Raw genomic sequence first — 15,709 nt, 5'->3', positions numbered from 1 at the left:
TGGCATTATTACATTCTATGATCTAGAAGCTATTAGAAGAGATTTATTAATTTCAATAAAAGCAAACTCTTTATTGTCATATGGTACTTTATAGTTTTCAAGTATCACATATAACTTATTTTGAAATACAACCTAGTTTTTCATAAACTGTTTTTTTAATTTTTAATTTTTTTATTTAAATTCAATTAATTAACATATAATGTATTATTAGTTTCAGAGGTAGAGTTCAGTGATTCATCAGTCTTATACAATACCCAGTGCTCATTACATCACAAGCCCTCCTTAATGTTCATCTCCCGGTTACCCCGTCCCCCCAACCCCATCCCCGCTAGCAACCCTCAGTTTGTTTCCTATCATTAAGAGTCTCTTATAGTTTGTCTGCCTCTCTGACTTCATCCTGTTTTATGATCCTATTTTGTATCTTAAATTCCACATATGAGTGAGATCATATGATAATTCTATTTCTCTGATTGACTTATTTCACTTAGCATAATACACATATTCACATCATTGCAAATGGCAAGATTTCATATTTTTTGATGGCTGAGTAGTATTGTGTATATATATATGCCACATCTTCTTTATCCATTCATCTGTTGATGGACATCTGGGCTCTTTCCATGGTTTGGCTATTATGGACATTGCTGCTATAAACATTGGGGTGCAGGTGCCCCTTCAGATCACTACATCTGTATCTTTGGGTAAATACCTAGTAGTGCAATTGCTGGGTCATAGGCTAACTCTATTTTCAACTTGTTGAGGAACCTCCATACTGTTTCCCACAGTGGCTGTACCAGCTTGCATTCCCACCGACAGTATAAGAAGGTTCTCTTCTCTTTGCATATGATTTGATTTTAAATAATAAGATGTCTAACCAAATTTAAATGTGACATCAATACATTTAAAGATGGCCTATATTTACAGCATAGGGAATATAGTCATTGATATTGTAATATCATTGTATGGTGACAGATGGTAGCTACACTTCTGGTGAGCATAGCATAATGTATAAATTTGTTGAATCTCTATGTTGTACACCTGAAACTAATGTGTTAGGGGGTAGTGTGTGTGTGTGTGTGTGTTTTAGAAGGCAATGTGATAGCAAAGGGGCAGATCACATAATATTTCTGAGCTTCTGTTTTCTTGTCTATAAAATGGGTTTAACTATATTGATATTACAGAATTATGTGAGATTGAAATACAGTGTGTGCAAGAGCTTGTAAACATTAAATGATGTCCAGTGTTTTGCCAACAACTTAAAGATAGTATAGTCTTAGAGAACCAGTTGAGTTGATGGTAGCAGGTAGAGTGTAACCCTTGGTTCCAAACTGGAATCTTTATGGATTGGAACCCTAAAAGTTTGTGATTACTCAGGCTTTTGCTGAAGAGGTATTCAGAGACACATCCTTTAATGAATGAGCTTGGATAGTAACCCTCTCTTTGACCAGAATGGTAAGCCGGTTCTGTATTTTTGTGCCTAACTGATTTCTCTGATTAACTGAGAATTGCCATACATGCCACACATGGATTATTATTTTTGAAAGAATTCAAGTTTAATTAAATGCGTTGAGCATCAAAATTATATTTAACATGATTTGTTCTTTCAGGATGATGCCCAAAGTAGATGAGAAACTTTAAGGTCACCACAGTTATTAATGCCTCTGAACCCAGAGCATAGCTCTAAAGAATTAAAAATAGCTTGGCCCTTGTAATCATAATATAATTTTATGTCATAAAGGAGTTCAGAGATGGTACAGCCCTCTCATCTTAGAGATGACACTGAGGCCCAAAAAAGGGAGGGACCCTCTCAAAGTCACATGTAAAATTAATAAGAAAAGAAGACATACCTAATCTTAAGAGTTGCTTTTTGATATTTATATATTTATGTATATATATATTTCATAATTCAGGACAAAATTAGAATTCAAGTTACAGGCAGAAAATATGTAGTGTAATTGTTACGAACATGTTTCATGGTCTTGAAATGGGGCAATAATATTTTTATCCTGTGGAGTATTTGTGTCTAACTGAAGAAAAAGAATGAAATTATTTAAAATAGATTCAGGGGGCTCCTGGGTGGCTCAGTCGTTAAGCGTCTGCCTTCGGCTCAGGTCATGATCCCAGGGTCCTGGGATCGAGCCCCGCATCGGGCTCCCTGCTCCGCAGGAAGCCTGCTTCTCCCTCTCCCACTCCCCCTGCTTGTGTTCCCTCTCTCGCTGTCTCTCTCTCTGTCAAATAAATAAAATAAAATCTTAAAAATAAATAAATAAATAAATAAAATAGATTCAGAAAATAAATTCTTTCAAAGTGAAGGTTTGATTTGAGGGGAAAAAAAAGAAAAAAGAAAAAAAAAACTTTGTTTTTTCTCTATTAATGTCCATGCATTTTAAATTAAATTGCAGAGGGGCGCCTGGGTGGCTCAGTTGTTAAGCATCTGCCTTCGGCTCAGGTCATGGTCCCAGGGTCCTGGGATCGAGCGGGCAGCCTGCTTCTCCCTCTCCCACTCCCCCTGCTTGTGTTTCCTCTCTTGCTGTGTGTCTCTCTCTCTGTCAAATAAATAAATAAAATCTTTAAAAAAAAAAAATTAAATTGCAGATATTTAAATCCTGGAAGAAAGACGAACACCTTATGTATTTTTGTAAACAACCTCTATGTCTTAAATGTTACAAAATGAGTCACATAAATAAATATTTTGCCTCCAAAAAAAAAAAATCTTGGAAGAGATGTGATTAGCATTTAATTCATTTAACAGTGTTAGAAATTAACAGATTCTCAGTTACTTCTTAGCTCAGGAAACATAAGTAGAATTCCTCTATTTGTTCTTAACCTAAAAAGAGAACTTCTGTAGGAAGGTAAATGAACTATAAATATTAAAACTATAAGTGTTGAGTCCCCATTTTAAAATTATAAATCTAGCATATCCCCTCCAGCCATACCCTCCAGGACAGCTGCATCTGGTTTCTTTTCTTTCAGACTTTTCTTCCTTTTTCCTTGTTGGAGGCAGCACATTTATTCCCTACCTCATTGCTTTAGGAAGCTGCAGAGTTACCTTTTTGGCCCCTGTCCTAACTCTGAACAGTCATATTCTCTACAGAGAGGGCTTTCAGCGCTGTCAGAAAATATGCTGTTTCTAAACATCGAAAATTGGATGTTTCCATCTTTGAGTCAATTTAAACAAGGAGAAGGAGGTAACAGGACAAGTGCTAACATTTACTGATGCTTGTTTGCCAGCACTAGGTTGAACTCCGGGGATTCAAAGATAAAAAAGCTCCTTATGAAGTTCAAAATCTAGAAGGGAAAAAAACCCATGTAATCGATGTTAGTGATTTAAGGTCTGCAATGGATCAGAAAAGATTTCATCTCTAGAGGAGATAATACATTGGCTCTGCCCTTTATAATAATTGCAGCAGGACCTGAAACTTGATGGATGACTGTGTGGTGGGTGGGAAGAGAGAATGGGGAATGCATTTTTGGCAGTTTACTCCAGCAAGTTAACATTAACTATGTGGAAGGGGAATTGGGGCAGAGAAGGCTGAATTAGGTAGGTGCAGTCATATTTTAAAGACCTTTAATGTCATACTAAGGAATTTAAACTCAGTCTTACAAAGCAGTAATATCCTAAATGGGGTGATCTCAAAGCCAGGGGGTGTGTAGGATGGAGTACTCAAGGAAGATATTAGAATCTCTAGTTCTTTTAATTTTACCTCTTCTTTTAAAAATGTCGATTTTGAGGGGCACCTGAGTGGCTCAGTCAGTTGGGCACCTGCCTTCAGCTCAAGTCATGATCTCAGGGTCCTGGGATCTAGCCCCGCATCGGACTCTCTGCTCAGCAGGGAGTCTGCTTCTCCCTCTCCCTCTGACCCTCCTCCCCGCTTGTGCGTGCGCACGCTCTCTCTCTCTGTCTCAAATAAATAAAATCTTTCAAAATTAATTAATTAAAAATATCAATTTGGGGGGGCACCTGGGTAGCTCAGTCAGTTAAGCGACTGCCTTCAGCCCAGGTCATGATCTTGGGGTCCTGGGATCGAGCCCCACATTGGGCTCCCTGCTCAGTGGGGAATCTATTTGTCCTTCTCCCTCTGCCCCTCCTCCCCAATCATGCTCTCTCTCTTGCTCTCTCTCTCTCAAATAAATAAAATCTTTTTAATAAATAAATAAAAATATTAGTTTTTGTATGTTATCTGGAGAGCATATTATATCACTTATCATAATTCATGTATTTTTAAGTAAATTTTAAAAGTAAGTGGGAATAGGTGAATGAGTGTTCAGTTTTTTCTTATGTTTGGAGAACACTATTTTAAGCTGCCTTTAAGCAGGGAAGTGAAATAAGTAATGGGAACTGGAGTGTGGATTAGAATAGGGGAAAACTGGAGTGAGTGAGACCAGCTAAGAGACTAGAAAAATATTTTGAGGCCTGAACTAAGGTAGTGCAATGGAGATAAAACAGGAGGACTTGGGGGCACCTGGGTGGATCAGTCGGTTGGGCTCAGGTCATGATCTCATAGGTTGCGGGATCTTTGGGCTCCCCTTTGGGCTTGAAAGATTCTCTCCCTCTGACCCTCCCCTCATGCGTGCTCTCTCTCTCTCATTTAAAATAAATTAAAAAATCTTAAAAAATAAAAAAGAGGAGGGCTTGGTGACCAGTAAGATGTTGGGGTGGGGTACTGGGCAAGAGGGGGAGGACCTCAGCCCTAGACTGTGGCCAGATTTCTGACTTCAGATCCTGGTGGTAGTGACACTATGATTAAGCTAAGGAACACAGGAAGGATGTTTAGCTCTAAGCCTAAGGATTATCACATTTCTTACTTATGGACTGAGTTGGTCATTCCTTCCTGCACCTAATGCCCCAGCCTCATTAAAAACAAAATGGCAATTGGCCCTTTGCCATGTACTTTGGGAACTGCAAACTGGGAGTCTTTTCCAAACATTTTCAACGAAATCAAGCACGGTGAGGTCTCCATTGTAGTTAGACATTGGTTATTACAGCACCAAACTACTCTTGAGGGTTGGATTGGGATTGGACCACATAGGAAATGTAAATTGTGACCATTCATAGTCGCACCAAGTAGCTGAATTCATTAATTCCATATGGGCAGGGGTGGGGTGCAGGGTGGTGATTTGGATCATAGCCATTGTTTGTGGAAGTGCTGGGTGGGTAAAAGCGTGGTTACCTTGCCCTGACCGTTTTTTTCCCAGGGGAGTAAGTGTTTTTCTTTCTCCGTGCCATAGGAAATTGCCAGATTGTGTTATTTATAACAATCTGTCATGGAGCCGCTGCCAGGAAAAGAAGAGAGACTGTTCCCAGTAGCTCTTCCCACTTCCCACCATACCACTAACACCAACACACATAACGTTCAGTTTTCTGATTTAACTTTTGTTTTTTTCTTCTAGTTTTACTCAGTGGTTTTGGCTTGATTGAAAATGTGCTTGTGATGATGGATTTCTGGGCTTTGCCATAGCTTTGTAATTGGGTTTTCTCAGTTTAATTTGTTTTCTTTAGCTAAAACTAACTGGCAGCAATTCGAATTTTGAATTCCTGGGTATCTTGATTTCTTCCCAAACACTAACGTGCTGTCTTCACCTTCCCTTAAAAACTTTGTATATTTCCAGTTTGTCAAAACTGCACACATTTGCTGTCCTTTAGAGCCATGCTTTTTGCCCTTGACATTGCCCTGGCTCCTCTAAAGGAACAGGCTTGGGATAAGGGATACTGAGGATATTAGAAGAGTGAGTAGGGAGGTCTGTGGAGATTCCAATTGGTCTCTGCAAAAGAAGAGGCATTACTGTTGGTGTTAGGAAAGAACTAGTGCCCTGAAACACAAGGCAGCTGAGGATTGGTGTGTCCAGGGAACTTTCAAGTTAATTGCATTTCAGATATACAGTTGCTTCACAGTCCAAACAGTCTACGTTTATTCATGGCTCTGGTCACACGTGATCAGAAATACCTCTCGCTCTTAAACAGTTTTTCCACTTTTTCTCTCTGGGCTCCAGTTAGTAGAAGAATATTTGCATTTCTAGAATGGGCTTTACATTGTTAGAATAAAAATCAAAACAATAGTCATTTACTTTCTGTTACAGCGTTTATAAAAATGTAAAGAGAAATAGGTAGTAGTATGAAGGTGTAAGATGTTAGACTTCTGTTTCTTATTCCAGGATTTCCAGCTTTGGAAACAAAGTACATTGATCAAACAGCAAAGACTTTCCTTTGGAAGTGGTGGAGTTGCTAAGAGGATGGGAATGTGTTTGGCCTCAGTCTTAGATGGTGCATTTTCTGGGAATGGAGGCAGGAGAGGGCCTGCCGAATAGCACCTCCATCTGTATCCCAGGCCCTGCCCTTTCTGACTGACGCCTTTCTTTTCACACTGAGAACAGATGGCAACCAGACTTTGGGGGGAGGGGTCTGTTTCTTGTGCTCCTTGGGGATTTTGCATTCAGCTTAGCAAAAAGTCATCTAAAAGCAAAGAGAAAAACGAGGCTGCAACTATTCACAATTACGCAGGACTTCTTTGGCATTCACTATACTGACAGATTTATTTTTTGCAGATACTGAATGATAACAGCATTTATTTTCCAAGACAACATTGTTGCCACTTCAGAGGCATCTGCATCGGGGTCATTTTCTTCACTTTGGAGTACACTTGATAATTAAATTTATTGTAGAGCAGTTAGCTTGCAAAAATCAGCCAGCTTATTAGAGAAAGGAGATTTTTTTTTTTCTCAGCAAACTGTCATTTTTATTATAATGAAATGGAGCAACTTCTGTACTGCTATAGGGCTGTGTCTTTAATAATAGCCTGTGTTCCCAGCCTTTCTAAGCATTGTTGTAAGAAGAAGGATTCTGGGGCGCCTGGGTGGCTCAGTCGTTAAGCGTCTGCCTTTGGCTTAGGTCATGATCCCAGGGTCCTGGGATCGAGTCCCACATTGGGCTCCTTGCTCAGTGGGGAGTCCGGTTCTCCCTCTCCTTCTGCCCCTGCTTGTGTCCCCTGTCTCTCTGTGTCTCTCTCTGTCAAATAAATAAATAACATCTTTAAAAAAAAAAAAAGGATTCTGTGTGCTATCTCTTCCTTAGCTTTCATGTACACAGGCTGATTTGTTAATGTTTGGTGGTTCCTAGATGGTGAGCTTAAGAATTTTTTTTTTAGCTCAATTAAAATCCAGAAGCAACTAAGATAGCCTTAAGCAGAAAAGTAGAAAAAAATCCAAATTTGAACTTCATTTTATTTATTTATTTGATAGAGAATACAAGCAGGGGGAACTGCAGGCAGAGGGAGAGGGAGAAGCAGGCTCCCCACTGAGCAAGGAGCCCAATGTGGGACTCAATCCCAGGACCCTGGGATCATGACCTGAGCTGAAGGCAGATAACTTAACCTACAGAGCCACCCAGGCGCCCTTCAGATTTGAACTTCTTAACTTGAAGAGGCTTTCAAAAGGAATTGTTCAGGCTGTAAGTAATGAGTTACATGTAGAAAAAGAAATGATGGTTCTGGTACAGAGTCTATATTCAGAATAAGAAATTTCAAGCAGTAAGCCAAGGCATTCTTATGGTTGAGCCTCACTTTCTTAGCAAACATGACTTTTTACTGTAGTAGAATGTGAGTTGAAATCATCCATTTTTCCCACCCAAAGCAGGAATCTTGATTTTAATTTATTTTTTTAAAGATTTTATTTATTTATTTCAGAGAGAAAGAGAGAGGGAATGAGCAGGGGGAGGGGCAGAGAGAAGCAGACTCCCTGCTGAGTGCAGAGCCCACCTTGGAGCTCTATCCTAGGACGCTGAGATCAAGACCTGAGCTGAAGTCAGACGCTTAGCTGACTGAGCCACCCAGGTGCCACAGGAATCTTAATTTTAAATTAAAATCTTAGAAAAGTGGGAACCACTTATAAAAATTTCCACATAGATACTCATTTTATTCTTAAACCTGGAATAATTTAGTTAAATGTTTTCCAAACTTTTTAAAGTAGCAAAACCTGTTTTCCAAACCAAAGCTTATACAGAAACCCAGAAAATAAAATTAATAAAAGAGGAGTTGCCCTGGGTGACTCAGAAAGGGCAATAGGAACCAGGCTTTACCTGAGGCACCTCTGGGAAACTGCAGGTGTGCTATTGAGAAATATTTGTGTAGTCAATTTAAATTGCAATGTAAGGAATTTGTTTTTCAATATATTATTTTGACAAATCTGTGTACTACATTTATGATGAAATGAAATAGCAGAATGTATAGGTAGAAATTTGTTTTAAAAATATTAAGTAGCGGGTGCCTGGGTGGCTCAGTCAGTTAAGCGGCTGCCTTCGGCTCAGGTCATGATCCCAGGGTTCTGGGAGCGAGTCCCGCATCAGGCTCCTTGCTCAGCAGAGAACCTGCTTCTCCCTCTGCCTGCCTGCTACTCCCCCTGCTTATGCTCTCTCTCACTCTCTCTGTGTCAAATAAATAAAGTCTTTAAAAAAAAAAATATTAAGTAGCCTTTCTTAGCCACTCACATTTTAACACTTTTTTTTTTTTAAAGATTTTATTTATTTATTTGACAGAGAGATAGACAGAAGAGCACAAGCAGAGGGAGTGGCAGAAGCAGGCTCTGCACTGAGCAGGGAACCCGATGCGGGACTCGATCCCAGGACCCTGAGATCATGACCTGAGCCGAAGGCAGACGCTTAACCATCTGAGCCACCCAGGCGCCCTTAACACTTTCTAGTCTAAGTTCCCTCTATGTTTCAGAATAGGGCCTGGCTGAGCATAGAGTAAGTGCTCAGTAAATGTCTGGCAAATAAATTGTTGGGAGTGATAATCCAGTTTCTGCCTGAGCACTTCTTACGATGGGAAACTCATTGCCTTACAAAATTATTCTTTTTGACTAGCTCTGATTGACAGAAATAAGTTAATATGGAAACCAAAAATACTTTTCTTCATGTTTTACCTACTTGTTTGTAGTTTGGTCCTGGGCTCTTCAGGTAAAATTTCATTCTTCCTTAGACTTCCAAGTATTTAAAGAGTGCTATTATCTCTTCCTTAGCCCCACCCCATAATCCTTGTCCTGCCCACTGTCTCCCCCCGCCCCCCACCACAATCTTTTCTCTACTAAACAACTTCTCCTCTTTCAGCTGTCGTGTTTCTAGCTCTTTCTCCATCTTAATCATCTTCTTATTGATACTTTTTTAGTTTATCAAGGTTACTCTTAAAATAAGATACTCCAGTTGATAGCTAGTACCGGTAGGATTGGTACTAGACAGACCAAAATTTAGAAGTATCTAAGATCTAAATTTAGGTGTTTTTGGTACCTAATACTGTAGACTAGAAACTCCCTTAAATGGATCTTCAAACTAGCAAAGCTGTATTTCTTTAAACACTATTCACAAATAAAGATTATTTATTTATATGAATAGTCATTAAGGGTTGTTAAATCTTAGGTATTTACCTAACTACTGTAAACTGGTTTCTTTTTTTTTTTTTTAAGATTTTATTTATTTATTTGAGAGAGAGAGAATGAGAGAGAGCATATGAGAGGGGTTAGGGTCAGAGGGAGAAGCAGACTCCCTGCCGAGCAGGGAGCCCAATGTGGGACTCGATCCAGGGACTCCAGGATCATGACCTGAGCTGAAGGCAGTCACTTAACGAACTGAGCCACCCAGGTGCCCAAGTAAACTGGTTTCTTTGTCTGTAAAGTACATATAATAATAGTGCTTATGGCGTAAGGTTCTAAAGATTGGGAATGCATGCAAAGTGTTATCACAATTCCTGGCCAATAGTACACATTCAGTAAATGTTAATTACTATTATTAGTTATTATTGTAATTAATCTGAATTACTAGAAATGCAATCAGAATACCCACCACATGCCCTACGACCCAGCAATTGCACTACTGGGTATTTACCCCAAAGATACAAATGTAGTGATCCGAAGGGGCACATGCACCCCAGTGTTTATAGCAGCAACGTCCACAATAGCCAAACTATGGAAAGAGCCTAGATGTCCATCAACAGATGAATGGATAAAGATGTGGTATATATGTACAATGGAATATTATGCAGCCATCAAAAAGTGAAATCTTGCCATTTGCAACAACATGGATGGAACTAGAGGGTATTATGCTAAGCGAAATAAGTCAATCAGAGAAAGACAAGTATCATATGATCTCACTGATACGAGGAATTTGAGAAACAAGACAGAGGATCATAGGGGAAGGGAGGGAAAAATGAAACAAGAAGAAACCAGAGAGGGAGACAAACCATGAGACTCTTAATCTCAAACTAAGGGTTGCTTGAGTGGAGGGGGGTGGGAGGGATGGGGTGGCTGGGTGATGGACACTGGGGAGGCTATGTACTATGGTGAGTGCTATGAATTGTGTAAGACTGAAGAAACACAGGCCTGTACCCCTGAAACAAATAATACATTATATGTTAATAAAAAAAAATTTTTTTTAAAGAATACCCACCACATGAGAACATCTCTTTTTACTTCCTTGATTTATTCATTCATTCATCAAATAGTTACTAAATGCCTATTACGTGCCAGACACTGTGGTAGTTAGGTCTCATATTTCTTATCTATAAAAATGGGAACTAAATAATATTAATAGTAACAATCCCACTCCATGGTGTTGTTATAAGAATTAAATGAGTGCTTTTTACATACTTTAGGTTGTATAGTATTGTTTACTAATTAGATTGGTCTCCCGAGGGATGGGCATTATATTCATCCTTTTATTTTCTAGTACTGTAGCAAAGTGACTGCTTTATAGGATTTTGTAACCATATGGAATCATCAGATTATGTGAAAATACTTTTCAAACTGTAAAGGGATGTATAAATTAAGATCATTAATTCCACAGTCATGGAAATAGACAATGTGGTAGTTCTCAGACTCTGTTCCTTAGAGCCCAGGATTCCAGTGGTGCCTCAGATTGGGCAGCAATAAGGCACACACAAGGGGAGGTAGATATTCCAGACCTCCCGAGCACAGTTTAGTTAAAACAGCCCTATTTATTTTACTTATTCTGCTGCTATGAAAAAGGTTTGAAAACAAGTGTCCAATTTGTGTGTGCTGCCAAGCCATTGTAAGTTTATCCTGTGATGATTTGTGTGATCCATTGTCTTTTGTGATATTGACTTTCCCCTTCTCCATTTGACAGACAGATGTGCTAGTCCTGAGCTGTGATCTCATAACAGATGTTGCCTTACATGAAGTTGTGGACCTGTTCAGAGCTCATGATGCATCACTTGCCATGTTAATGAGAAAAGGCCAAGATGGCTTAGAACAAGTTCCAGGTCAAAAGGTGGGGAAAAAACCAGGTAAGGAGTTTGATTTATTTGTATGTTGGGTTTTTATAATAATAATAATTATTATTATTATTTATTATTATTATCATTCATGCTTTCACTTAAGAAACATTTACTGAGAAGTGACTGCACTGTAAGCATTGTGCTAAGGGCTGATGGCATAAAGTCAAATAAGACTCAGTTCCCTGACTTGAAGAGGCTAAGAGCTATTGATTAGATTCTATAAAGTCCAAGACGCTTTTGTATGCAAAGAGGAGCGCTCAGAACCATTTGCAATTTAAGATCAAATTTTAGGTAACCTTTAAGCGATTAAAATGACTATTACAAGGGTAGAATGGTTGATTCTTTTGAAAGTTTCAATCACCCTAAATAGCCAATAAACAAGATAGTTGTTAACCATGCTTTTTCTTCTTAGGATTACAACGTACTTATCTTGGTATTTCCCTAGGATTCTAGTAGTAGGTTATTATTTGTTTTAATTGTCAGAGAGTGATAGTAATCTTGTCAGACCAAAAAGAAAAGGAATAGTACTCTAGTCCAACCAAGATTATAGAATTTGGTTATTGACCTGTTGTTGATTTTTGGTTAAGGCACAGTTCCTGATTGCTTTTCCCAGAGTAGTTCAAGCCTGAGGCACCAATCCTATGACTGTGCTGCTTTTAATAACTGAACTAATGACCAGAAAGCTTTGTAAGATCACACCTTTTATATAGATTTTAGTATTTCCTGGAATGATGTATTTTTTCCCCCCTGGAATGATGTGTTTTTTAGGTTTTGCTTGGCCAACATTATATAACCCATTGTCCTGTCATTATTATTTATTGATGTAGTCTGTTACAATTATTAGAAGCTATGTATGGTTTATTAGTATCTCCTGGTTTTAATAGAGGCACCTAGAGCATTTCATTCCTAGGATTTGAGTGAACTAGTTTATATTTTTAGCTTTTTTTCCTTAGAGCATTTGGTTAATTTATAATTTTGGATTATAGCATTAAAACTTTTAAAATTGCTTTTTGTGTTCAAGTTGATCACCAGTGTGGATTAATTGTTGGGTCCTCTTTCTACCTTATCACTATCTATGATCCTCATGTTGATCAATCCTTTTGTTCTTTATGTAGTTTCTACTTTTGCAAGGTCTGGTTTGCTTATTCACAATTCCCTGCATTCAGCCTTTTCTACCTTATAAACAAACAGGTGTATATTTTATAAATATGAATTTCTTGTTTCTTTTTTCATACTCCTCTACTTAAAACAGTTTAAAAAATCAAATGCCTAGAGTTACTCTTCTTGGTATTAGAATTTTTTTAGTATATTTCATATTAGCTTTTACCTCTTAAGTATCATTATAAATGCATAGCTTTTCACAATTTTAACTTAGCTGTAAGTATTATCTGTCTACCCATCCATTTAAAACTGTTTGATGCTTAAACTGTCACACCTTGGCCAGTGAAAGTTCGTATAAGCTGGCTTGTCTCTCTTTGAAAACATATGATGTATACAGGTAACCTGCTGTTGAGCTGGAGTGTGAGTATGGAGGACAGGGAAGCAGGAAATGGGACTGGAGAGGATACAGGGATCAGACTAAAGAGTTTGAACTTTACCCTCAAAAGAGTGGGGAGTTGTTGAGGAATTTTAAACAAGAGAATGTCATGATCAGATTTGTGTTATAGAAAGATTTTCCATTCTTAACATGAAATTTTGAATTTCTCAATATCGGTATTTTGTTATATTTGAAGGCTAAGTTTCACCTAGATAACTAAGGGGGGGGTTGTTTTTTTAAGCAAGAGAGTGGGTTGGGGGGAGCTGGTGGAGGGGGAGGAGAGGGAGAAAGAGAGAGAGAATCTTAAGCAGGCTCCGGGCCCAGCATGGAGCCTGATGTGAGACTTGATCTCACAACACTGAGATCATGACCTGAGCCGAAATCGAGACTCCGACACTTAACCGACTGGGCCACCCAGGCGCCACCAGATAACTGAGTTTTAAATTCCTCCCATGGAATGCTATACATTTCAATGATAAGCTTTTTTTTTTTTTTTTTTAAGAATCCTAAATTGGGGCACCTGGGTGGCTCAATTGTTAAGCATCTGCCTTCGGCTCAGGTCATGATCCCAGGGTCCCGGGATCGAGCCCCGCATCGGGCTCCCTGCTCAGCGGGAAGCCTGCTTCTCCCTCTCCCACTCCCCCTGCTTGTGTTCCCTCTCTCGCTGTGTCTCTCTCTGTCAAATAAATAAATAAAATATTTTAAAAAAAAAAAAGAGTCCTGAATTTCTCAGATTGTATATTTGGTCTGTCTGTTGGCTGCTATTATGTGCCAGAACAACCAGCAGTCCCCTCTTTCCCAGGTTTTGTTTAATAGAGCGGATCTCCTGTGTCCAAGTTTCCCGGTGGTGTTCTTACGGACTTATAGGAGAATGGCTATTGGCTAGATGTTTCAGGAGCCATCTTTCCCCTTCTTGCTACTTTCGTCTCAGAAGATTTGTAGATGTAGATTCTGAGGAGGGCAGGAAAAAATTCATGTTTGGATTTTTTGGACTGTTGTTTGTTTGTTTCTTCCCTGCTCCAGGCTTTTATACATGTTGTTCTCTGCCCAAAATGCTCTCCATCCCCTCTCCCCATAATACATGTGCTCTAAATTTAGCTTAGCCTTCAAGTTCTTTTCTGAGAAGGGCCTTCCTTGACCCTCTAATATGCAGTTATACCCCCTTATTTGCCTACATATGGCGGCACTGCTCTCTTATTTACTCTCTCCTCTCCTCGGCCATAAGCTCTTTGAGAGCTGGGATCATCATATTCTGTTTTGTTCATTTTATCCCCAGCATTTGGCCCAGTTATGGCCCATGGTAAGAAGTCAGTACATATTATTGAATGGTTGAGGAGCTGGCCTATAAAGGCAGCTCTTACTATCCCCGCCCAGGTAAGAGAAAGTAGATTCAACTTTTATTTAGCTCATCCAGTTCTCAGACTCCTCTCCAGTTCTTAGAGTTATATAGCCTTGGTCCAGGCTCGATTCAGTAAATATCAGTGTGCTTAAGAATCACACAAGTGAGGGGTGCCTGGGTGGCTCAGTCGGTTAAGCATCTGCCTTCAGCTCGGGTCATGATCCCAGGGTCCTGGGATCGAGCCCCACATCGGGTTCCCTGCTCCGCGGGAAGCCTGCTTCTCCCTCTCACACTCCCTCTGCTTGTGTTCCCTCTCTCTCTGTCAAATAAATAAATAAAATCTTTAAAAAAAAAAAAAAAAAGAATCACACAAGTGAAAGCTGTCACTTGGCTGTCACCTTTCAATCAGCTTAGGTCCCTGTGCACTAACAGGGAGGCATTCTGAGCCTATATTTCTTTTGCTTCAGCTTTCTTTATTTCTCAAAGCTGTACTACAAGAAAACTTCTCCTGCTTGGGTTTCTGTTTTATCTCTTTTCTCAATCTCCAACCACCCCCCCCCTTTTTTTTCCTAATTATATTTAACAGAAGTGACTTGAAATCCCAGCATACTCAAAACCGAAATTCTTGTGACTGAGGAAATAGCCTATAGAAGTAGATTCAAATATCCTAGAATTTATAAGTCACAGTGTGAGAAGTACAATAATAGGAGCATATGCAAAATACAGGGAGCAATTTAATGTCCTAATTATGGGGAAATATATTTAAAGGCACAATATTTAAAAAGAAGGAGGTGAACAATTTACTGATATGCAGACAGGGTGGTTGGTATGAGATCAGATCCCTGACTTACAAATGCATTAAATTTTGATGTAGTCATTGAATTTAAAACATACTATAGATAAAGTTTATGATAAGCCTTATATGGGAAACAAAGATAATCTAGATTTGCTCTCAAACTAAAACCCAGTCAATGGACTGAAACTAATCTTACACTATATGTTAACTAACTGGAATTTATTTTTTTCTTTAAAGATTTTATTTATTTATTTGAGAGAGAGATAGAGAGCATGAGCAGGGGGGAGGAGGCAAAGGGACAGGGAGAAGCAGACTCCCTGCTGAGCAGGAAGCCCTACACAGGGTGATCCCAGGACCCAGAGGTCATGACCTGAGCCGAAGATAGACGCTTAACTGACTGAGCCACCCAGGTGCCCCACTAACTGGAATGTAAATAAAAACATGAAACTAAAAAAAATTTTAATAATTATGAAATAAAATCCAGTGAATGGGGCTAGGTAGTTTTGTTATTTATCAAGTTTTATATCCATTTATGGCCTACTAGCATTTTGTAGATAGTTGCTCAGAATCAAATCATTGGTAAGTGGTAGAATCTGAACTTGAACCTATGCTTTCTGACTCCATAGCCTGAGCTTTCTTTTTCTTTCCTTTTTTTGAATTTAGTTTTTATTTTCATCAAAGTTTTATATGTTCATAATTTAAAGAATGATGGAATTATCCAGGGTATATTATAATAAATAGCAGTCCTTCACCATGTCTGT

General features: G+C 38.9%; 1 protein-coding gene across 2 annotated transcripts in view; it reads left to right on the top strand.

Annotated features, from left to right (window-relative positions):
• EIF2B3 (eukaryotic translation initiation factor 2B subunit gamma) overlaps positions 1-15,709 on the top strand; it is a 131,095-nt gene that overhangs the window by 30,634 nt on the left and 84,752 nt on the right. For both annotated transcript variants that reach the window (XM_021683839.1, XM_021683841.1), the window contains exon 4: positions 11,126-11,285. In XM_021683839.1, the coding sequence (XP_021539514.1) occupies positions 11,126-11,285 (160 nt within the window). The remainder of the gene's footprint in view (positions 1-11,125; positions 11,286-15,709) is intronic.

This window comes from Neomonachus schauinslandi, chromosome 4 (genome assembly GCF_002201575.2).
Source record: "Neomonachus schauinslandi chromosome 4, ASM220157v2, whole genome shotgun sequence".
NCBI classification, from domain to species: Eukaryota; Metazoa; Chordata; class Mammalia; order Carnivora; family Phocidae; genus Neomonachus; species Neomonachus schauinslandi.
Note: the sequence above shows the minus strand (reverse complement) of the source record. Positions and strands in the feature narration are given on the sequence as shown.